At 40.5% G+C, this 25,583-nt stretch overlaps 1 protein-coding gene across 1 annotated transcript in view; it reads left to right on the top strand.

Moving 5' to 3' along the window:
- The window catches only part of C8A (complement C8 alpha chain), a 65,770-nt gene that overhangs the window by 8,392 nt on the left and 31,795 nt on the right, over positions 1 to 25,583 (top strand). The window contains exons 2-5 of the mRNA XM_082357600.1: positions 11,112 to 11,214; positions 16,219 to 16,363; positions 17,347 to 17,494; positions 22,777 to 22,966. Coding sequence (XP_082213726.1) covers positions 11,112 to 11,214; positions 16,219 to 16,363; positions 17,347 to 17,494; positions 22,777 to 22,966 — 586 coding nt within the window. The remainder of the gene's footprint in view (positions 1 to 11,111; positions 11,215 to 16,218; positions 16,364 to 17,346; positions 17,495 to 22,776; positions 22,967 to 25,583) is intronic.

The raw sequence follows: 25,583 nt of genomic DNA, 5'->3' as shown, positions 1-25,583 counted from the left end.
AAGAAGTCCAAGAGAGGAAAGATTTCAAGAAGGAACAGTGGTTAACAGAGGGCAATTAAGACCAAGCTGGAAAACTTTCCACTGGATTTAGCAACATGGAGGTCACTGGAGACTCAGCACTTTCAAAGTCAAATTTAAATATGTTTCATGATGTAATTCCCATGTAACTGAATGGTAGTAGCTCCAGGTTATATAATTAGTGACAATCAGTCTTGAATATAAGCTGAGCCTATTTATTAGGATGACCCACTGGAAATAATCAGGGTTGGGCCTTCTGACCTAGCCTGGGATGGGTAGCTAATTAATTACTTTGTGATCTAAATTGCTGAGGTGGCCACATTCTGGGGTCAAGCATTTGACTCACAGATTACCTGTTCAAGTCTAGGTTTTAGGCCATTTTAGGCCTTTTGCCCAAAATGCCACCCTATCTAAAAAGGCAGATGGAAAGCATCTCACTAGTCTCCAGCCCTCCACAGCATAGGCATTCAATATGTTTTTGATGAAGATGGAGAGGTTTGATGAGCATGTCTGGGGTTGAGAAGGTTAGAGAGAAGAAACTAACATGTATGTCAGGCTGATGCTTGGGGCTTTCCATGCTTTGCATATGTAATCTTACTCTATATTCAAAACAGTCTCACAAGTTATTATTATCTCTGTTTTTTAGCTATAAATAGCAGAAACTGGATTTAAATGCATGTTTGGTAGACTTGAAAGCCCTTTCTGTTACATCAGTGCTTCTTCAACTGTGTTACATAGTCTTACAGATATTACATGAAAGAAAAAAATGACCTATAGTCAAAAACTGGGTAAATGCTCTGTTAAGTAAATTAAAATGCAGAACTTTTCAGAGCCTTAATGTGTTGTTGGGCATTTTAAATCTCCAAGAGCAGTATGTTGTATACAATTTATCCAAATGTATTTGACCAGGTAACTTTACTTCTTTTCCTCCTCACCTCTGGTGCATATCTCAGGAACTAGTACTCCACATAGCATACTTTGGGAACCCTGCACATAGCACTATATTCCCTTGTGGTGATTCTACAGATGAACAACTTAATAGCCAGACAGTTAAAGAAACTTGCTCATACTGGCACAGCAAGGTAGATGCCAACTAAAGACTAGAATCAAAGACTCCTGAATCTTACTGCTCTACATTAAATCTCTTCCTGCTTGAGTAAATTTTCAGTAGCTGGGAGATGCTTTCAAACTATTTGCCAAGATTTACTAGGCCACAGATTTATTAAATGTTCCTGAAGTAATTGAAAAATTGATACGGTTCTTTTGGAAAGCCATTTGGCTGTATGTGTCATAAGCTTTGAAACCATTTGTATCCTTCAACCCAGCCATCTTATTCTACAGGAAGTATCTTCAGTAAGTAACTCAGAATACAGAAAAGCTGGGTGCTCAGTACTCTAATTGTTTAATGTTAGTGGAATGGAACAATGTGCAGTCATCATAAAAAGTTTACATTTCTCTGATAATATTAAATGGAAAAATAAAGATATAAAAATGTAATAGTATGACCTCAACTATGTTATTAAAATTAAGAATGAAAGGAAATATAACAAAATATTAATGGTGGTGGAATTTGGGGCAATTTTTTTCTTTTATAATCTTTTCTATGTTCTCTTTAGGAGAACGTATGACTTTTATAATCAACAAAAAATAAACTACCTTAAAAAATTCATTGTAATGATAAGAGAAGATGCCCGTCATATTGATATTGGCTAAAAGGTTGGAGCCCTGTAATGACTTAATGAATGGTCCTTGTGTACCTTCTGTAGCCTTGCTTCAGTGATAGCATGACTGTGTGTTCCTCTGTCTAGACATCACGTCACAAAGCTTTTAAAACTACAGCAACACAGCGCTGCTCTAAGCTTCTGCTTCCATCTATTAACACTGTTTCCTTCCATTTTGACATCATAATGCAGTCTCTGTGGGCTTACAATGACATTATCTTGACAATTCTACAGTGAGACGCAGAACTAATACTGGAGTCATTTTCTGCTCCCAAACCTCCTCCCTGTAACTTCTCTCCCACGTTTTAGTGATCAAAACTCTTGTTTTTCTCCGTGTTTCTATGCTTCACACTTTTATTATTAGGACAATCTATCAGAAAAATGACATATGGACCAAACCTTGAGCCATTTGAATGTCTAGACACCAGGATCATTTAATTAGATTCTAACTGGAAATTAGGTTCATATAAATTTCTAAACAATGTCATTCTATTTCCCATAAATTGGCTTCATTCTTTCTATTCCCTTTTTATCCTTCCTTCCTTCATTCCTTCCTTCCTCCCTTCCTTCCCCCCTCTCTCACTTTCTCCCTCCTTTTCTCCCTTTCTTCTTTTCTTTCCTCTCCTAAATATTTACTGAGCACCTTCCTTGGGTCTGGCACCATGATAAGTACCAGGGGTTCAGTAGCAAACATATGAACAGTACAGGTACCTGCCTTCATAGAGCTTATGATCTGGTGGAGAAGGCAGAAATTATACAAACATCATAAGTATGATAATTGATTTTTGAGAAGAAGATGTGCAGAGATTGACAAATCATATAAAGGGAGATATCTATCAGTCTGGGTGTTGAGAAATGTTTTCCTAAGGAACCGATGTTTATGATGAGACTGAAAGATAACTAGGAGTCACCCAGGAGAAAGATAGTTGGATTCTTTCCCGATTGGGTTTTACAGATAGGTGTGATCAAGGGAAAAGTGTAGTCCAGGAATTCAGGACATAATTAAAATTTTAAAATGATGGATCATGAAATCAAAACTGATTATAAAGGAAAATGATGATAGGAGAGGTCTTACTGCTAGAGCAAAAGCTTAGGTGTCAATGGAGGCCGCAATAAGGTCCAAGAAAAATGCACGGGAATCCTTGAGCATATAGATATAGAAGGAGACGAGGCTGTGGAGCCCCAAATAACTATTTACAGGTGACTCATGAATTAGTGATTTGGAGAAGAAGCTGTTTCAGAGAGTAAGAAAGTCCAGGATGAAAACATGGAAGATAATAGAGTGAAGAAAAGGGTCATTGGAGAGGAAGAAAAGGAGCAACTGAGAGTGCAGAGCATTGGATGGTTCATTTATAGGGATGCTGAGGTCTCCCAGGATGATGAGAGGAACTGGAGTAGAGAGGAAGATGGTGACCTGAGCACTGAAGTTTTTTTGAAGGGATAATAGGGCTGGTGCTCTATACTAGCATCATTTTATAGATCAGAGTTTCTCAAAGTGTGGTCTGCAGACTCCAGGGAGTCCCCAAGATCTTTTCAGGGTGATACCTGGGAGTTCAAAACAATTTTACAATAATACTAAGACATTATTCGCTCTTTTCACTGTGTTTATGTTTGCACTGACAGTGTAAAAGTAATGGTGGACCAGTCCCTCCCATCAGGAAACTTGCACAAGCCTCTTAGATAGCCTCATCCACCAGAGGGCAGACAGCAGAAGCAAGAAGAACTACAATCCTGCAGCCTGTGGAACAAAAACCACATTCACAGAAAGACAGACAAGATGAAAAGGCAGAGGGCTATGTACCAGATGAAGGAACAAGATAAAACCCCAGAAAAACAACTAAATGAAGTGGAGATAGGCAACCTTCCAGAAAAAAAATTCAGAATAATGATAGTGAAGATGATCCAGGACCTCGGAATAAGAATGGAGGCAAAGATCGAGAAGATGCAAGAAATGTTTAACAAAGACCTAGAAGAATTAAAGAACAAACAAACAGAGATGAACAATATGATAACTGAAATGAAAACTACACTAGAAGGAATCAATAGCAGACTAACTGTGGCAGAAGAATGGATAAGTGACCTGGAAGACAGAATGGTGGAATTCACTGCCATGGAACAGACTAAAGAAAAAAGAATGAAAAGAAATGAAGACAGCCTAAGAGACCTCTGGGACAACATTAAGTGCAACAACATTCGCATTATAGGGGTCCCAGAAGGAGAAGAGAGAGAGAAAGGACCAGAGAAAATATTTGAAGAGATTATAGTCGAAAACTTCCCTAACATGGGAAAGGAAATAGCCACCCAAGTCCAGGAAGTGCAGCGAGTCCCATACAGGATAAACCCAAGGAGAAACACGCTGAGACACATAGTAATCAAATTGGCAAAACTTAAAGACAAAGAAAAATTATTGAAAGCAGCAAGGGAAAAACGACAAATAACATACAAGGGAGCTCCCATAAGGTTAAGAGCTGATTTCTCAGCAGAAACTCTACAAGCCAGAAGGGAGTAGCATGATATACTTAAAGTGATGAAAGGGAAGAACCTACAACCAAGATTACTCTACCCGGCAAGGATCTCATTCAGATTCGATGGAGAAATCAAAAGCTTTACACACAAGCAAAAGCTAAGAGAATACAGCACCACCAAACCAGCTCTACAACAAATGCTAAAGGAACTTCTCTAAGTGGGAAACACAAGAGAAGAAAAGGACCTACCAAAAAAAACCCAAAACAATTAAGAAAATGGTCATAGGAACATACATATCGATAATTACCTTCAACGTGAATGGATTAAATGCTCCAACCAAAGACACAAGCTTGCTGAATGGATACAAAAACAAGACCCAAATATATGCTGTCTACAAGAGACCCACTTCAGACCTAGGGACACATACAGACTGAAAGTGAGGGGATGGAAAAAGATATTCCATGCAAATGGAAATCAAAAGAAAGCTGGAGTAGCAATACTCATATCAGATAAAATAGACTTTAAAATAAAGAATGTTACAAGAGACAAGGAAGGACACTACATAATGATCAAGGGATCAATCCAAGAAGAAGATATAACAATTATAAATATACATGCACCCAACATAGGAGCACCTCAATACATAAGGCAACTGCTAATAGCTATAAAAGAGGAAATCAACAGTAACACAAAAATAGTGGGGGACATTAACACCTCACTTACACCAATGGACAGATCATCCAAAATGAAAATAAATAAGGAAACACAAGCTTTAAATGATACAATAGACCAGATAGATTTAATTGATATTTATAGGACATTCCATCCAAAAACAGCAGATTACACTTTCTTCTCAAGTGCACACGGAATATTCTCCAGGAGAGATCACATCTTGGGTCACAAATCAAGCCTCAGTAAATTTAAGAAAATTGAAATCATATCAAACATCTTTTCTGACCACAATGCTATGAGATTAGAAACGAATTACAGGGGAAAAAACGTAAAAAACACAAACACATGAACGCTAAACAATACATTACTAAATAACCAAGAGATCACTGAAGAAACCAAAGAGGAAATCAAAAAATACCTAGAGACAAATGACAATGAAAACACGACGACCCAAAACCTATGGGATGCAGCAAAAGCAGTTCTAAGTGGGAAGTTTATAGCTATACAAGCCTACCTCAAGAAACAAGAAAAATCTCAAATAAACAATCTAACCTTACACCTAAAGGAACTAGAGAAAGAAGAACAAACAAAACCCAAAGTTAGCAGAAGGAAAGAAATCATAAAGATCAGAGCAGAAATAAATGAAATAGAAACAAAGAAAACAATAGCAAAGATCAATAAAACTAAAAGCTGGTTCTTTGAGAAGATAAACAAAAATGATAAACCATTAGCCAGACTCATCAAGAAAAAGAGGGAGAGGACTCAAATCCATAAAATTAGAAATGAAAAAGGAGACGTTACAACAGACACCGCAGAAATACAAAGCATCCTAAGAGACTACTACAAGCAACTCTATGCCAATAAAATGGACAACCTGGAAGAAATGGACAAATTCTTAGAAAGGTATAACCTTCCAAGACTGAACCAGGAAGAAATAGAAAATATGAACAGACCAATCACAAGTAATGAAATTGAAACTGTGATTAAAAATCTTCCAACAAACAAAAGTCCAGGACCAGATGGCTTCACAGGTGAATTCTATCAAACATTTAGAGAAGAGCTAACACCCATCCTTCTCAAACTCTTCCAAAAAATTGCAGAGGAAGGAACACTCCCAAACTCATTCTATGAGGCCACCATCACCCTGATACCAAAACCAGACAAAGATACTACAAAAAAAGAAAATTACAGACCAATATCACTGATGAATATAGTTGCAAAAATCCTCAACAAAATACTAGCAAACAGAATCCAACAACACATTAAAAGGATCATACACCATGATCAAGTGGGATTTATCCCAGGGATGCAAGGATTCTTCAATATATGCAAATCAATCAATGTGATACACCATATTAACAAATTGAAGAATAAAAACCATATGATCATCTCAATAGATGCAGAAAAAGCTTTCAACAAAATTCAACACCCATTTATGATAAAAACTCTCCAGAAAGTGGGCATAGAGGGAAACTACCTCAACATAATAAAGGCCATATACGACAAACCCACAGCAAACATCATTCTCAATGGTGAAACACTGAAAGCATTTCCTCTAAGGTCAGGAACAAGACAAGGATGTCCACTCTCACCACTATTATTCAACACAGTTTTGGAAGTCCTAGCCACGGCAATCAGAGAAGAAAAACAAATAAAAGGAATACAAATTGGAAAAGAAGAAGTAAAACTGTCACTGTTTGCAGATGACATGATACTATACATAGAGAATCCTAAAGATGCCACCAGAAAACTACTAGAGCTAATCAATGAATCTGGTAAAGTTGCAGGATACAAAATTAAGGCACAGAAATCTCTTGCATTCCTATACACTAATGATGAAAAATCTGAAAGAGAAATTAAGGAAACACTCCCATTTACCACTGCAACAAAAAGAATAAAATACCTAGGAATAAACCTACCTAGGGAGACAAAAGACCTGTATGCAGAAAACTATAAGACACTGATGAAAGAAATGAAAGATGATACCAACAGATGGAGAGATATACCGTGTTCTTGGATTGGAAGAATCAGTATTGTGAAAATGACTATATTACCCAAAGCAATCTACATATTCAGTGCAATCCGTATAAAGTTACCAATGACATTTTTTACAGAACTAGAACAAAATGTCTTAAAATTTGTATGGAGACACAAAAGACCCTGAATAGCCAAAGCAGTCTTGGGGGAAAAAAGCGGAGCTGGAGGAATCAGACTCTCTGACTTCATACTATACAACAAAGCTACAGTAATCAAGACAATATGGTACTGGTACCAAAATAGAAATATAGATCAATGGAACAAGATAGAAAGCCCAGAGATAAACCCATGCACCTATGATCAGCTAATCTATGACAAAGGAGGCAAGGATATACAATGGAGAAAAGACAGTCTCTTCAATAAGTAGTGCTGGGAAAACTGGACAGCTACATGTAAAAGAATGAAATTAGAACACTCCCTAACACGATACACAAAAATAAACTCAAAATGGATTAGAGACCTAAATGTAACACCAGACACTATAAAACTCTTAGAGGAAAATATTGGAAGAACACTCTTTGACATAAATCACAGCAAGATCTTTTTTGATCCACCTCCTAGAGTAATGGAAATAAAAACAAAAATAAACAAATGGGACCTAATGAAACTTCAAAGCTTTTGCACAGCAAAGGAAACTATAAACAAGATGAAAAGACAACCCTCAGAATGGGAGAAAATATTTGCAAACGAATCAACGGACAAAGGGTTAATCTCCAAAATATATAAACAGCTCATGCAGCTCAATATTAAAAAAACAAACAACCCAATCCAAAAATGGGCAGAGACCTAAATAGACATTTCTCCAAAGAAGACATACAGATGGCCAAGAAGCACATGAAAAGATGCTCAACATCACTAATTATTAGAGAAATGCAAATCAAAACTACAATGAGGTATCACCTCACACCAGTTAAAATGGGCATCATCAGAAAATCTACAAACAACAAATGCTGGAGAGGGTGTGGAGAAAAGGGAACCCTCTTGCACTGTTGGTGGGAATGTAAATTGATACAGCCACTATGGAGAACAGTATGGAGGTTCCTTAAAAAACTAGAAATAGAATTACCATATGACCCAGCAATCCCACTACTCAACATATACCCAGAGAAAACCATAATTAAAAAAGACACATGCACCCCAATGTTCATTGCAGCACTGTTTACAATAGCCAGGTCATGGAAGCAACCTAAATGCCCACTGACAGATGAATGGATAAAGAAGAGGTGGTACATATATACAATGGAATATTACTCAGCCATAAAAAGGAACGAAATTGGGTCATTTGTTGAGACGTGGATGGATCTAGAGACTGTCATACAGAGTGAAGTAAGTCAGAAAGAGAAAAACAAATATCATATATTAATGCATATATGTGGACCCTAGAAAATGGCACAGATGAACCGGTTTGCAGGGAAGAAATAGAGACACAGATGTAGAGAATAAACGTATGGACACCAAGGGGGGAAAGTGGCGGGGGTGGGGGGTGGAGGTGTGATGAATTGGGAGATTGGGATTGACATGTATACACTGATGTGTATAAAATGGATGACTAATAAGAACTTGCTGTATAAAAAAAAAAATAAAATAAAATTCAAAAATTCAAAAAAAAAAAAAGTAATGGTGGCTAAAACTACTGTGGCCTTGATGCAAATCAAGGCATTGACACCAAACTCACAGGAAAGAAATTGTTTCACTTAGAAAAGTCCTGAAAATAGTTAAAATTGTTAATTTTATTAAAACCCAATCTTTGAATACATGTTACTTAAATATTATTTGTGGCAAAATGGAAAAGATGCATAAAGAACTTCTACCATACCTAAGTATGAGGGTACAGTACATGTTTTTTCTTGAGAAAAAGCAATTGTTTGAGTTGTAAGTCAGTGTTGATGCCTTTTTCCTGGAACACTGTTTTTACTTGACAGAATAACTGCCAAACAAACTATGGTTATTCAGGCTAAGATACTTGGCAGACATTGTCTCAAAAATGAGCAGAGGGCCTATTACTTCCAGGAAAACAAACGGCATTATTTGTTACCAATGACAAAATTTGGGCTTTCAAACGAAAATTTAAATTTTGGAAAACATATTCACTACCACGAGCTTGAGATCACTGTTAATATTAATAAATTTGACTTATTAATATGTTACAGTGAAATGTGTGATTATTTTTAAGATATGTACACTCAGAGTACCATTGTTTTCTAAATTTCCAATGTCTGATGTTATAAAAATCATGTATGGGTACCAGATACATTTAAAGGATACATAGATCAATGGGTTTTAATGCAACAGAGTATAAAAAATTCATTGATAGGCTTTCAGGTTCCAAGTGCAACTAACATTTAAGAAATGACTGCTTTTCAAGATTTGGTGTAGCATCAAAGAACATCCACAATTATCTGAGAAGACTATTAAAACACTCCTCAACTACATAATTTTTTTCAACTACATAACTGTATGAGGCTGGAGTTTCTTCATAGATTTCAACCAAAGCAACATAAAGCAACATATTGAATGAAGAAGCAGAAATGAGAATCTATCTGCTTTCTACTAAACCAGACAACAAAAGAGATTTGCAAAAACATAAAACAGTAACACTCTTTTCAATAATTATGTTTCTTGGAAATGGATTTTTAAATAAACATATATGGTAACATGTAACGGTTTTATTGTAATGTTAAATGGATAAATAAGTATTTCGAAATTTCTCAGTTTTGATGTTTGGATTCTGTGACTACCGATCGACCCAGTCCTGTTAAACAAAAGCTCTTCAGAGCCCTCCATAGTATGTTAGAGTATAAAATGTTCCTGGGACCAAAGTCTGAGAACCAGTGATAAAGGTGAACATCACTTTCCTGATGATCCTAGAGCTTCCTGTTTGGGGTTTCAGCATAGCGGGGATCATTCATCACGTGGAGCAGTTCACAGCATAATTAGCATGAGTTCTGAAGTACTACAGCATCACCCCTGCATACAGTAGAGGCACAATAAATTTTTATTCTTCATTTCTTAAAACTGGAAATGATCGGAGGGAAAACGTGCACAACTCTTTTGTTGTTGTTGCTTAAATTTTACATCTCAAAATTGATGCAGGGAAAGGAAAAGAGTTCTGGAGATGGAAACTGGTGATGGTTGCACAACAATATGAATGTACTTAATGCCACTGAACTGTAAGCTTCAAAATGGTTATGGTAAAATGTAAATTTTATATTACATGTATTTTACCACAATAAAGTATTGGGGAAGAAAAGAGCATTAGGCCATATAACTTGTGTTTTAAAAACAGCACATGCAATTCTTAAGAAGGAAGATAGAATCATTCTAGTATTAGAAGTACCCTTACAGCCCAGTGTTCCAAGTAAGAATAACTGTATTTATGGACATTCCTCTCCTTTCCCTGCTCCATCCCCACTCCCACTCCCAGATAACTTTAAGGCTAAGGGAATATACATTGTGATATTGCTTCATGTTCTACAGCTACAGGTGCCCAGATGCCCAAATCAAGGGGTAACCTTTATAAGTTAAAAAATTAACCATCTATTCAGCCATAAAAAAAGAAGAAAATCCTTCCATCTGTGACAACATTAATGAACCTGGAGGACATTATGCTAAGTGAAATAAGCCAGACAGAAAAAGACAATACTGCATCATCTCACTTATATGTGGAATCTAAAAAAAGTCTAACTTATAAAGCCAGAGAGTAGAATAGTGGTTACAAGGGGCTTGGGGGGTCGGGAACATGGGGAGAGGTTGGTCATAGGATATAAACTTTCTGTCATAAGCTGAAAAAGTTCTGGGGTTCTAATGCACAGCATAGTGACTATAGTTAGTAATACTGTATTGTACACTTGGAATTTGCTAGGAGAGTAGATCTGAAGTATTTTTACCACACCAAAAAAAAAAAAAAGAAAGAAAAAAAAAAGGCAACTATGGGAGGTGATGGATGTGTTTCCCTTGGTTGTGATAATCATGTCACAATGTATATGTATGTCAAACCATCACGTTGGTCATCCTAAATATACCATACGATTGTTGTCAATTTTGCCTCAATAAAGCTGGAGAAAAATTCAACACCTGTTTTCATATTATTAAGATACTGTCATGTTAAAAGACCTTTTTGAATTTATAATTACAAAAATTAAAATGATCATGATAAAAAATTTAAAAATTGAAGCAAGGGGTCTCTTCTCTTTTTAGGAGAGTCAGTCGGGCTGTTCAGAGTTCTACTCCCACAGCTGTTTCCTGCCAGCTGGGCAACTGGGGAGAGTGGACAGATTGCTTTCCATGCCAGGAGAAAAAGGTGAGACATTTATGACCAATTTTGGAGCATTAAACATTTAAATTGTGTACTAGGCATTCAAATGGAGATAAGCAGTCTCGTCTATAAATCTAGAGGTCTGGGGAGAAAAGGGTATTCAGAAGCCATACGCACGTGGCTGGTGGAACTTATTTCTGCCTCTTCTGATTTTGTTTGTAAGGCGTTTGGATGAGGCTGCAAAAGATGTGTTATGTTATGGCTTAGATGCCACTTAGAAAAGTGGCGCTCCGGACATGGGCACACTGATCCCCACTGGCCTCTCTGGGTCCTGGCCTATGTATTACCTTCTAATGAGGGTCATCTGGAGAGACCAATGGCTTAGGAACAAAATGCCAAGCTGTCCATGACTTATGAGGAACTGAGATAAACCAAAGCATGTCACACAGGGTGTTCCTGAGTATTTCACTTTCATGCACCGAAAAGGCTGACATGCCCAATGAACAGATGTGTATCTATCTTGCCCATCTAAGTGGTTTTAATTGGTCCAAGATGATCGCTAAACTCAGTGGCATAAGGGGGATGTTGAGAGCACTTGTCTCTGTCAGGGAGGAGTATTACAATTCTGTCTTTGTTCAGAATCACTGGGTCATGGTGACAATAGAAAGAAGACTAACTTCTATTCTGTCTTCTTAGTATTTTAAAATCTCTGCAGACGACACATGCCTTCGCTGGATGCACCCAGGGTGGGTGCAGCCCAGATGTGGTACACCACTGCCCGAACCTTGTCTATTAGCCTATTGCTGTCAAGCCTGTTTTTTAGCTTCGACTCTGCAGCTTAGATTCTGGCTTGCACCTTATTTGCTGTGTTACTTTGGACATAATTTTTACCTTCTCTGTGCCTCTGATTCCTAATCTATAAATGGGAGTAGAAACAGTACTTACACCATAGAGTTATTGAGAGCGTTAAATGAGTAATGCATGCAAAGAAAGTGCTTTTCATGGCATCTGGCACAAAGTAAGTGTTCAATAAATGTGAGCTGTTTCTATACTTCCTATCTGTGCCCTCCTCTCCAGCCCCACTCCCACTGCCTTGAATCAAGCCCTGCTCTTCTCTCACCTGAGTGATACTCTTGCAGAGCTTACTGACAGTCCTCCTGCCTCCAGACCCCCCTCCTCGGTTAGATGCAAAAGTGCCCCATGAAGTTTTGATGACACTGGCAGAAACACCATTTGGAGCTAGTTTATTCAACTTTGAAGGCTAAAATTTATGATTTTGCCTCTCCCATCTCTAGGATATGCCAAAGAATCTTAGATGTCCCAGTTTAAAAATATCTGGCCTCCAATTCTCATTCTGCTTTGACATCCTGGATTAGTTTTCTGAGCCTGCTGTAACAAATGCCAAAAACTGGTTGGCTCAGAACAACAGAAATGTATTCTCTCAGAGTTCTGGAGACCAGAAGTCTGCAATCAAGGCATCAGCAGGGCCAGGCTCTCTCTGGAAGCTCTAAGGGAGAAGCCGTTCTTTGCTCCTTCCAGCTTTTAGTGGCTACCTTGCTCCAATCTCTGCTCCTGTCTGCATCACCCCTTCCCTTCTGTGTGTCTCCTTTATGCGTCTATGTGAAATCTCCCTCTGCTTTCCTCTTGTAAGGACACTGTGATGGCATTTAGGGTCCTTCTGGATAATCCAGAGTAATTTCTCCAAATCAATGGTGTCTGCAAAGATCCTTTTTCCGAATAAGATAACATTTACAGCTTTCAAGGATTAGGACTTAATTTCTTTGCATGGCCTTTAGTCAACCTATTATACATTTAAACAGCATCCTAAAGCTATATTTTTCTCTTGTGCTGCAGTTTAGATGGCAGATAGCACAGGTGAATGACTTACAGTTTAAATCAACATTTATTACTTTCTTAGGGACTCAAAAAGACATGCGTCTTTAAAGTAATCCTTAAAATAATTAAATGCTGTTAATTTTTTAACTGAAAGACCATCTGAGTTTCTTTCTATTAATATTTTTCTTCCTCTCAAAATCACCCAATCAAGGACGTGCATTTCTGGAAAGAAATATTTCCTACTAGCTAGAAAAGAAAATTACGTCTTAATGATACCAACCACGGGCAATGGCACGGAGAAGGCCCTAGGGAAGTATCCTTACCAACCTTTCTGCAACACAATGTCTTCATTATTTGATAACAACCTAGAAAATAAGGAGCGGGTGGGGATGAACCTCATGTCTGCACCATCATTCCAAGTACAGAAACCACAGGAAGGATGATAATGACTATATATAGTCGCCATTATTAAATAATTTCTGTGTACCAAGAACTGTGTGCTAATGCTTTAAATAAATCATCTTCTTATTTGATTTTCACAGCCAACAGTAGGTGACAGACACCACTCAATCCCTTTGCTTAGTTTGCCCAGTAAGAATGCGGCAGAGCCTCGATTTAAAACTTGGTCAGTCTGATTCCAAAATGCCCGTGAACCTGAGCTATATGCCTCTCCTGCCCCTCCCGGAGCTATATGGAGAGTAGTAAGTGATATTAGAGGTCACCTAATCCAATTCCCACTCAGTCATAATCCTTCCAGAGTAGCCCAACAGCTGGCTACGAGGATGAAGCCAATGTTGATAACTATTATTACTAAGTGCATACCAGAACCAGGCAGAATGCTGATGTCTTTACCTGTGTTATCACTAATCTTCAGAACACTCTTATCTCTCTCATCTTACAGATGAGGAAACCGAGGGTCAGAGACGTTAAGTAATTTACCCAGTGACACATACACCGTAAGTGGCAGAACTGAAATTCTAACCCAGCTTAAAATGAGATCATTAATAGTACTTAACCCCCTAGACTTGTGAGGATTAACTGACATAAAGAATGTAAAGGGTTTGGGCAATAGTAAGCACTCAATAACTGGTAGCTACCATCACCATCATCACCATGATGGTAACTTCAGGTCTTATAACTGATGAATGTTTTCAAGGTTGAGAAAGAGAATTGGCTATACATTTGTATGATGAGCTCTCTTTTATTTACTGCATTGTGGGGCAAGAGCGTGGGTAGAAAATGAAGATATCCTCCTATTCCCACATTGACCGCTAATTATAATCTCTTCTCACCTAGTTTACAAATCTTTTATTGCTGTTATTAACTGAAAGTCAGGGAAGGCAAATGGGCAGGTCGGATCCTCACTTCTTTTTGCTACCTCTGCCTCTTTGCTAAGGAGCAGTTAAGTAGGCAGAAGTGGGCAAGAGGAAAGGGAAGGGAAGCCTCACTGCTTCACACTCACCCCTGGAAGCATCTGGAAAAGGCTGCATTGATAATGATAATGATGTGGAAACCACTTCCATTTATTGAGCACCAATGATATGCCAGGCACAGGGCTAGGTGTCTCCTCAGACCTTCTCTCGCTTAGTTCTCACGAAACCCTTTCGAGGTAAGGTGCCATCACACCCATTTTACATACTAGACAATGGTCACTCAGAAAAGATAAGTGACTTGCTCATGGGCAGTAGGTAAGTGAATCCAGGATTTGGACCTAAGTCGGTCTAATCTCATGCCTGTGCTCTTTCAATGATAGGACACAGGTGAAGGAATCATTAGTAATTGTGATTAGTGAGGTCAACTAAGTCAACCACCTCATTTTATAGATTTGGAAACTGAGGCAGAAAGTGTCAGGCACTGATAACTTTACACAGCAAGTAATAAATAGATTCAGGTCAGGAACTCAATTCTCTTACTTCTCAAATCATTGCCTTCCTATTTACTTATTCACAGTTTTGAAGCTAGGGCCTGTGGGCTAAGAGACGGCAGAAAATATGGTGCTGATTGACACTCTGTGTGAAGCTCTTCATACAGCATGTTTTGTTATATTTTTTATCTCCTCAACCATCTCTAAGCTTCTTAAAGACAGGGATGGAACTTCAATTTCTTGGAATATCTTACTGTTCAGCTTCTTCCTGATACAACTAGTATCTAACACTGTACACCCTAGAGAAGACAGTGTCATAAAAACATTGAGCCCAAGACTGGTATCTATTTTTATTTTCTCTCCTTCCTTCAATAAGTATTTATTCATCTGCAGTCAGAGCTGGACACAGGGCCTCAGATGATGTCTTCAGAGCTCTTTTTGTCTCTCTACTTGTTGGATGGGCTCTTTCTATAGTAGGCAAGATGGCCACTTGATACCCACAATTCCCAGCAACTTCAGCTAAAAAGAAACTATCTTTTCCAATAGTTCTGAAAGAAACTTCCCAGAGAGGACTTTGATTGCCATAAGGTTGAGTCATGAACCAATCATTGCAACTTGGCAGATGATTGGTACTCTGGTTGCCCTGCCTCGTTCACATCCACACGTCCTGTGACTGAGGGGGTGACGTCACCCCCACCTGAACCATATGAGACATGCCACAAGGAAAGAGGAAATGCCAGGACCAGAAGAAATTCTTCAAAGGAAAAGTGATAAACCTCTTTTTAAAGGTGACTACCATGTAACTGACCATAGATCAAGTGCCAAGTATATGAAGCCAAATAAGACGTGGCCCTCCCTTTGCTGACCCTAACCCTATGTGCAAATTGTTCCTAAACTAGTGAGAAAGGTAAACAAAGAAGTGGACAATCAATCACAACCTTATATGACAAGTGCTAGGAGAGAGGGTACATAGGGAACTGAGAATATATCACTTAGTTTGGGAAGTTTGTTCCCGAGGAGGTAAACCGTGAGTCTTGAAAGATGAATAGGTACAAACTGGCTTCAGAAGGGGGAGACAGAGGTCCTTCCCAGCAAGTAGGAAGACCCTAGAAATAACTAGTCCAAACCTCTCATTTGATGCTTGGAGGCCCTACTCAATATTCCAGCTGGTGACAGTGCCACCTCTGGTTGAACACCGCCATTTATGATCACTCATCCCCGCAAAAGACAGCTTTGCAGGCAGCTCTCAATCATTAGACAGTCATTCCTTATGTTAAGCTGAGACCTGCCTGCACCAATTTCAGTTGATTGATAGACAATGAATGCGTCTGGTTCCAAATCTGATTTAGTACAGATACCGGAGCCTCCTGCAGCCAAACAAGTTCGGGGGAACCATCTGCAGTGGGACTGTCTGGGACCAAGCCAGCTGTCACAGTCCCACAGTTTGTGTGAAGCAAGCACAGTGTGGACAGGATTTCCAGTGTAAGGAGACAGGTGAGTAGCATCTCAGAAGGATAACAGCTGTGCCTGTCAAACTTAATACACAAAACAGTTCTCCGGGAGTTTGTCAGAATGCAGGCTCCTGAGCCCTTCCCCTAGAAGTTGCTGTTCTGGGGTTTGGGATGGGACCCAGGAAGCTGAATTTTAAGCCAAGTCAGCAGCCCTAGTAAATTTGAGGCAACTTTATTGGAACACCCGTTGATTTGGAAAAGGTACAATTCACTCATCCATCCATTCATTGAGTAAATGCTGATTGGGTGCATATGATGGCCAGACAGCGTGCTACCTGCTGGTGATGCAGAGGTGAAAAGTTCTTGTGCCTGATCTCAGAGTACTCCTAGTGTCTTTGGGAGACAGACCTATAAGGAATCAATGACAATGTCCTGTGATAGCCAGTGTAATGGGTGTATGTACAGGGTCCAATGTACGGACTCTGGCAGGGGGTGCCTAAATCTGCTTTGGGCAGTCAGGGCAGGATTCAAAATGGTACTTGAGCTGAGACTTAGCAAATGAAAAAGAGTTTGCTAGGAGACAGAATGTGCAAAAACGCAGAGATTTAGGGACTCACAATCAGCCCAGAAAAGGGCTTTGGGAAGAGAGGCAGGGGATGGGCCAGGTAGGTTACCGGGGGCCAGACAGTGACATTTGGAAGCAGAGGAATGGGGAAGTCCTCAAGGATGCAGAGCAAGGGATGACATGGCCAGACTGGAATTTTAGAAAGATCCCTGGGGCTGCAATGTGGAGACTGAATTAGAAAGAGCAAGCCTGGGGCAGGGTCTGAGCTGGGGGGCTACAGGTGAGAGACATGGAGGCTGGAGGGAGGGCAGAGGCAGTGAGGATGGAAGGAGGATGGAACAGGACTGGGAAGATCGAAGGGCTATTTCAGAGGTGGAACGGACTTGGTGACTATGGATGCAGGTCGTGAGGGAGGGGGAGGAGTCCCGGACACTCTAGAAGCATCCACGGCCTCTCCTCAGGTCGCTGCCTGAAACGCCACCTGGTGTGTAATGGAGACAAGGACTGCCTGGATGGCTCTGATGAGGACAACTGTGAAGACGTCAGGGTCCTGGAAGATGACTGCAGCCAGTATGACCCGATTCCAGGATCAGAGAGGGTGACCTCGGGGTGAGTCGCTGCCGGCTGACTGTGGGGGGCAGGGCATGATTTCTCTCCAATCACGAGTATTAGTTTCAGGGAAAGAAGAGGGTCTTTGGGGGGAATCTCTATGGAGTGATCCTGTGAGGCCGTCCTCACCAACCCTCTAAGTGTCTTAGTCCATCTGGGCTGCTCTAACAAAATACCACACACTGGGGGGCTTATCAACAACAGAAATGTATTTCTCACAGTTCTGAGGCTGGTAGTCTGAGATCAGGCTGTTAGCCTGGTCAGGTGAGGGTGTTCTTTCAGGCCGCAGACTTCTCGTTGTGCCCTCACATGGTGGAAGGGGCTAGGGAGCTCTGTGGGGTCTCCTTGATAAGAGCACTGATGCCATTCTTGAGGGCTCCACTCTCATGACCTAAGCGCCTCCCAAAGGTCTCCCTCCAAATACCACCACATGAGGGGTTAGCGTTTCAACATATGAATATTACAGGACATAGCTCATGTTTTCCCCTTTATGTCTCTGCCCAAGGGTCCTCCTTTCACCCTTTCCTGCTCTACTGCTCATTCCTCTTGCCCCAATTCCATTTCCAAGACCCTTTTAAAGAAGCTACACCTTCCATAAAGGCTTCCAATATCCCCAAAAGACAGCACTTCTCTGGCCCAAGTGCACTTTCCAGTAGCCCTGTTCTTACTCTGCTTTGCACTGTGGTTGCTGATATAACCAAGGCTTTAGGGTGAGATGGGGTGGGGCTTGAATCTCCACTTTGCCATTGCTGGCTTATACCTCTCAGGCCAGTTTCTTTATCTGTTGAGATCTAATCAGTCTCGATTCTAACTTTACTTCATTGTGCACCATATGTTCATGTTTAGTCCCTTGCACACATCATACTCTTTTCTTCTGACTTCATAAAGTTAGTTCCTTCTTTCTGGAATGTCCTTCCCTGTATTCCTAACTGGTTAACTTTTTACCTAGTGTTGTGCCCTGAATTGTATCCCCCTAAAACTTGTATGTTGAAGCCCTAACCCCCAATATGATTGTATTTAGAGATAGGGCCTTTACAAAGGTAATTAATGTCAAATGAGCTCATAAGGGTGGGGCCCTAATCCAATAGGACTGGTGTCCTTATAAGAAGAGGAAGAGACACCAGAGAGCTCTCTCTCATCTCTCATCATGTGCACAGAGAAGGGGCCATGTGAGGCTATGGCGAGAAGGTGGCCATCTGCAACCCAGGAAGAGAGGCCTCACCAGAAACCAACCCTGATGGCACCTTTCTCTTAGACTTCTAGCCTCCAGAACTGAGAGAACATAAATGTCTATTCTTTGAGTCATCCAGACTTGGGTATTGTATTGGATATAGTACTTTGCTATGACAGCCCAGCTAAGACACCTAGGCATCACCTCCTCTAGCTGGTCTTTTTGACACCCCCTCCCCTCCTCTCAACACTGTCTAGGCTGGCTTAGTCCCCTCCTACTGTTCCCAGCGTCCCTGTGTGTCCTACTCTCCCAGGACTTATCCAACAGGGCAGAGACATCTGTTCCCCAGGCTAAGGGGTCCTCGTCATCTTCTGCTTCTCCAGCACCCAGCACAGGGCCACACTCATAGTGACACATGGTATTGTCAGTTCCCTGACACTTTGCTTTGGGCCTTGTCCCCTAACTTGAGTATAAACTCTTTGAGGGCCGAGGCTGCTCTGATTCATCTTTTTCATCTCCTCAGCCCTTATGTCAGAGCTTTCCCCAGAACAGCCTCTCACTGAGTATTGATTGCAGTGAAACAAATCAACATGACCAGCTGGCCCTTTACAGATGAGGAAACAGAGAGAGACAGTACTCATCACACAGTGACCCAGCCACATGGCAGCCCACTCTGGGTCAGGTGTGGGTGCTGTGAAATGCAGCTCTCATTCACTGTGGTTTAATTACCTTCCGATCACAGCCCACCTACAAGATAGGACAGAATCCTGTAAATGCATGTAGACACACACGTATGAAAAGATGATCAAATTCCTGTTTCTTTTAGACCAATAATATTAGTTTTCTTGGACTGCCATAACAAAGTACCACAAACTAGGTGGCTTAAGCAATAGAAATTTATTTTCTCAGGAGGCTAGAAGTCTCAGATGCGGGTCTCAGCAGGATTGCTTTTTCTGAGGTCTCTCTCCTTGGCTTGTGAATGGCTGTCTTCTCCCTTTGTGGTCACATGGTCTTCCCACTGTACATGGCTGTGTCCTAACTTCCTCTTCTTAGAAGGATACCAGTCCTACTGGATTAGGGCCCTCCCTAATAACTTCATTTTAACTTAATTACCTCTTTAAGCATCCTATCACCAAAACACAGTCAAATTCTGAGGTTTTGGGAGTCAGGACTTCAACATACAAATATTGGAAGAACATATTTCAGCCTCTAACACCAATAAAAGGGGATTCTTGTTGATTTTGAAAGTGACTGTGGGATAAACAGAGTACAAGCATGAAATATTGAGGTTTTGACTTGAAAAACAATTCCCTCGTTATTGACAAAAATATCACAGACCATGACCCTGCTCTCATATGATTCAATCAGGAGATTTCAAATGTACTTGCTGATTCGTGTGCTTTGCCACACCTAACACTGAAACCAGTAGAATGGGCCCACCTCCATCCCCAGCAGCTGACATTATGGTGGTTTTCTCATTCATCTCAAGATCTCAGAGGCCTTTCCTGGTATCTTATTTTTTCTAATTTAGGCATTTCCCAGTTTTTAATTTTTATTTATTGTTACAGAAGTAATGTCTATTTGAGATAAAAACTGAAACTCTTCCTTCACTTTCCCTCACCTGGTCCCACCCACTCACCCTCTCTCTCTTCCCTCCGTAGAGCTGACCCCTGTTACATGATTTCTCAATCATGTAAAAATGCATTGACAACATACACTGTATGGAAAGTATGCCTATCAGGTGTATTGTGCATTATAGACATAAGTGTATTTTACATGAATGTGATCAGACTGTACATATTGTCCATAACTTGTTTTTTTCACTTAATAATATATTTTGAAGATTTTCCTCCCATATCTTCTATTGTCTTTTTCTAGGCAGCATAGTGTTCCTTAACAGGGGTCAGCAGACTATGGCCTGAACACCAAATTCAGCCTGCTGTCTATTTTTAAATAAAGTTTTATTGAAACACAGCTTCTGCCCTACAGTGGAAAAGTTCAGTAGTTGCAACAGAAACCTACGTAGCCTACAAGGCCTAAAGTATTTACTATCTGGCCCTTTGTGAAACATAAAATAAAATTTCCCAATTCTCCTATAGTATAACTATATAATTTATTTAACTACCTCCTATTGAAAGATAATTAGATTGTTTTCCATTTTTCTCTTATAGACAGTGCTGCAATGAACATTCTTACATACATAATTTTGTACCCGTGTGTGAATATTTCTAAATTCCGAAAAGTAGAATGTCTCTCTTTATTTTCACTGGGGCTTCCGCAATCACATTTTAAAAATATACATAGGCTTTACTTACGGTTAGAGGTTACATTACAATCTTAGGGCTTATTGTTCTTTAGAGTTTTTCTTTGGCCCATTAGAGGGCCTGTATTTATCAGCTACAGGCAGAAACATGTTCCACAGGGGGAAAGATAGAAACTGCAGGGTAAAGACTGAGAACCCAGATTGTAGTGTCAAAAAAAATCTAGGAAAAAAATCCAGCTATGACTATAGGCAAGTTACTTAATTTTTCTGAGCTTCAATTTTTGCGTTTGCAAAATTGTCATGAGGTTGAAAGTTAATGTATGCTAAATGTCTGGTATAGTGTGTATTCAATTCATCATAGCTATTATTACATCACTTCCACTAATGTGAAGAAAGAGATGGAGAAAGGAAGAGAAGAAGGAAGTGAACTTACATTGAATTTCTACTCTATGCCAGGTGCTCTACAATTCTCCATTTATTCCTTTGAAGTAGGTTTTATTCACAGTTTTTCCCCTGCTCATCTGCCTTTGTGCCCTTTCACAGAGGACATAAATGAACATGACAAATGCTATACCAGAGGCGATCACTGAATGCCATGGGAACAGAGGAAGGACAATTGTCTGTCCAGGATAATCAAAGAAGGCAATACAGAGGACGCAACATCTGAGTTGGGTCTTAAAGGCTGAGTAGGAGTTTGAGAGGCAAAGACAAACAATCACTTTATTATCCACAACATATGAGGCTTAGATTGTTAGGTCTTATAACTCTTAGCCAACTTTCAATGATTTTGTTCAGTTAACTTTCTCTTTGTATGAAATTAAAGCAGACTTTCACCTGTTTCACATGATTTTTACCTAAATATGGTTAAACCATCCATGACCTAAAACAGAGAACTTGGGCAGACAGATTTGAAATACCCCAGAGAGGGAAGTATGGGAAATATTTCTGGAAAGGTATTGGGCTAGGGGAAAAGAAGTATTACTATCAACTGTACTTCTGTTTTACTCTGATACTCTCATTTAGACTTCACAAAAACCAGGAGAGGTAGTTTTACTATGTCTGTTCTTCAAATGAGGAAAATGAGCTTCAGGAAGTTTCTAGAATGTGTCCAAAGTCACACAGCTAGTAAATGACAGAGCTGGAAATTAAGCAGGCATCTCCCTGACCTCCACACTGTGCCTCCTCTACACTATGGCCTTTCTGAGGATTAGATCCTCAGCTTAGCACTGTGAACTACACCCAATATTTCAAACCTATTTTTTAGCAGCAAAACCTTTTCTGAAATCATACTAACAAAAACAACAGTGACATTTATTTAACACTTCATATATGCTAAGTACTCTTATGATTCCATTACTTGTTTTAACTCATTGTTTAACTCTGTGAGGGCAGTAGTATTAGCTGCTTTTTACAAATGATTAAACTGAGGCACAGAGAGGTTAAATGATCTGCCCAAGGTCACACAGCTAGCTGTGGCAGAGATAGGAAACGGGTCCAGACTGTCTGGTTCCTGTGCTTGGACTCTTGATAATCATGCATATTCTTCTTCAATTTACTCAACAAATATTTAGAGGTGCCTCCCATGTGGGAGCACTGTTATAGATGCTGAATGGAGTTGTCTGGCTGATCTGGTCTAAGGGAACCTGGGGGCCCAGGCCCAGTCCACTCAGTCTCCCATTGTTGCCCAAAGTGGCCCTTAAGGTACTTCAAGGAAATCTAGGGTTCCACAGAACACAGTTTGAGCAATGCTGCTCAGCCCACCAGCTACATCATTGTCCAGAGGATATTTTGTGCTATCTCTGCTCTTCCAATGCTCTCTCCCAGAAGCTGCTTGCCTTTTCAATTTAGGTATAATTTCCTGACCCAGAAAGAAGCTCAGAGCGTATACGATGTCAGGTATTATGGGGGCCAGTGTGAGACCGTATACAACGGGGAATGGAGAGAGCTTCGGTACGACTCCACCTGTGAGCGTCTCTACTATGGAGATGATGAGAAGTACTTCCGGAAACCCTACAATTTCCTGAAGTACCACTTTGAAGTAAGTCTGAACAGGGGTGCTCACAGGCCACTGGGTGGGTGCAGGGAGGGGAAGTTGTCGGTGGAGATAGATGCCTTGCTTTGGAAGATCTTATTTCCTGTAGGGTTTGCTGGTGGCTGAAGGTCCCACTGCACCTGCCCTCACGCATGCTTAGTGCTGAAGAGGCAACGGCAGGGCCAGTGAGCCGCATACTGTAAATGGGACCACCCCCTACTAGATCTCGGCTCCAGTCCTAAATCAATAAAATAGATTCAGGGCCCGATTTTCTAGGCTGCTTGTCAGAAGACCTATTTCCAGGTTTTGACTCTATCAGAATAGACATGTATCAGACCTTGAGCAGCTCACTGCCCCTCTGTGGGCCCAGGTTACTAAGATGTAAAGTGGGGGCAGGACAGGAGGTGGCTGGGGGTTCTGAGACCTGTGCTCCTGCTTCACCAAGAGCAGGTCCTCACTGATGACCTTCATCTCTTGACTTTCTGTCCGTGATTTCGTTGGAAGAAAGGGTTCCACTATTGAAAAGTGCTTGCAAACTGCTGATGATCCCTAAGATTCTCCCCATCTTTAAAATTCTGCGCTCTCCTGGTCACCCTGTAGCTCACAACCAGCTCCAGAGCCTGCTCCTGACCATTCATTTCTTCACCCCTCACCCTCTGGATAAGCCGTCTACACAGCAAACCTCACTGGAGGCTTACCATGTGTCAGCTCTTCTACTTTCACACAAATTCTCCCACCAAATCCTCATCATAAGACGATGGGTCAGATATTATTATTGGCCCAATTTAGATATTAAAAACCCCAGAGACTTAGAGGAATAAAGCGCCAGGCCCAGTAGGTAAGCACAGACAAGACTTAAATCCAGATCTATCTGAACTAAGCCTGGCTATACATCTTTTAGAAGGGAGGCTAGATTATGCAAATTCTATCTGTGAATCATCCACATTCTATCTATAGAGAGAGATGATAGGATGCCAGTACTCTGAACAATTATCTAGTCACATCCTCCCTCTCCCAAGTTTCTCAGGAGAAAAATACTGACAGAAGATAAGGCCAGGCTTATTGAGTCTGTTTTTAAGAAATTGGCTCTCACTATTCACAATAGCCAAGACATGGAAGCAACCTAAATGTCCATCATAAAGAAGATGTGTTGTATATATACAAAGGAATGTTGCTCAGCCATAAAAAAGAATGAAATGTTGTCATTTGCAGCAACATGGATGGACCTGGAGATTATCACACTAAGTGAAGTAAGCCACATAGAGAAAGACAAATACTATATGATATCACTTATATGTGGAATCTAAAAAAATAATACCGATCAACTTATTTACAAAACAGAAACAGACTCACAGACATAGAAAACAAACTTAGGGCTACCGAAGGGGAAAGGGGAGTGGGAGGGATAAATCAGGAGTATGGGATTAACAGATACTCACTACTATATATAAAATAAATAAACAAGAATTTACTGGGCTTCCCTGGTGGCGCAGTGGTTGAGAATCTGCCTGCCAATGCAGGGGACACGGGTTCGAGCCCTGGTCTGGGAGGATCCCACATGCCGCGGAGCAACTGGGCCCGTGAGCCACAGCTACTGAGCCTGTGCGTCTGGAGCCTGTGCTCCGCAACGGGAGAGGCCGTGACAGTGAGAGGCCCGTGCACCGTGATGAAGAGTGGCCTCCGCTTGCCACAACTGGAGAAAGCCCTCACACAGCAACAAAGACCCAACACAGCCAAAAATCAATAAATAAATACATAAATTAAAAAAAAAAAAAAGAATTTACTGTATAGCACAGGGAACTATATTCAATACTTTGTAATAACCTATAATAGAAAAGAATCTGAAACTGTATACCTGAAACTAACACAATATTGTAAGTCAACTATAGTTTAAAAAAAAGAAATTGGCTCTCCCCACCCCACTTCCACCTCTGCCATCAGGCTCTGTCTATGAGCTGGAAGACATAGACAATGCCATTTTTCTAAACTGGAGGACAGTCTAGGGCCTACGTGTCAGGCAAGATAGACTAGGTTATGCTGTGGCAAAAAGGATTCTGAAATCTCAGTGCTTTAAAGCAGCAATGCCCTACTTATTCTACTCATCCTTCCTAAGGTGGAAAAGAAACTCTCATCATCACAGACACTCAGGACCCAAACTGATGGCGCCTCCATCTCAACACATGCTCTTGTGATTACAGAGCAAACCTCTCATGGGCACCTAACCCTCATTTCCTTGGCTCACGAGACCACGCCTCAGGTCAAGCTAGCAGAGAAATGCAATCCTGGAATGAAATAACCAAACACTTGTGGGTGGTCCCTAAGCATACCTCTGCTTAGAACTATCACCACCTGCATGCCTTTGCCCCTTTCCTCCCAGGTCCACGCCTAGACATGGCTTTCTGTATCTCTCCACTGCAGAGCCAAGCAACCATCTGTTCAAGAAGGATAAGCCCACTGGAAAGAAATACATGCTCAGAACAATATAGCATTTTATCAGAATCGTGTGTGTGTGTTTAAACAAATATTTTAGCAGTACCACTAAATACTAAGCACTGCTGAATTTTCCGTATTTTAGTATCAATTTGGAATAGCCTTTTAAAAGAATTATTTATAATAATCTGAA

This window comes from Balaenoptera borealis (genome assembly GCF_965194805.1).
Source record: "Balaenoptera borealis genome assembly, chromosome: 1".
Classification (NCBI taxonomy): Eukaryota; Metazoa; Chordata; class Mammalia; order Artiodactyla; family Balaenopteridae; genus Balaenoptera; species Balaenoptera borealis.
Note: the sequence above shows the minus strand (reverse complement) of the source record. Positions and strands in the feature narration are given on the sequence as shown.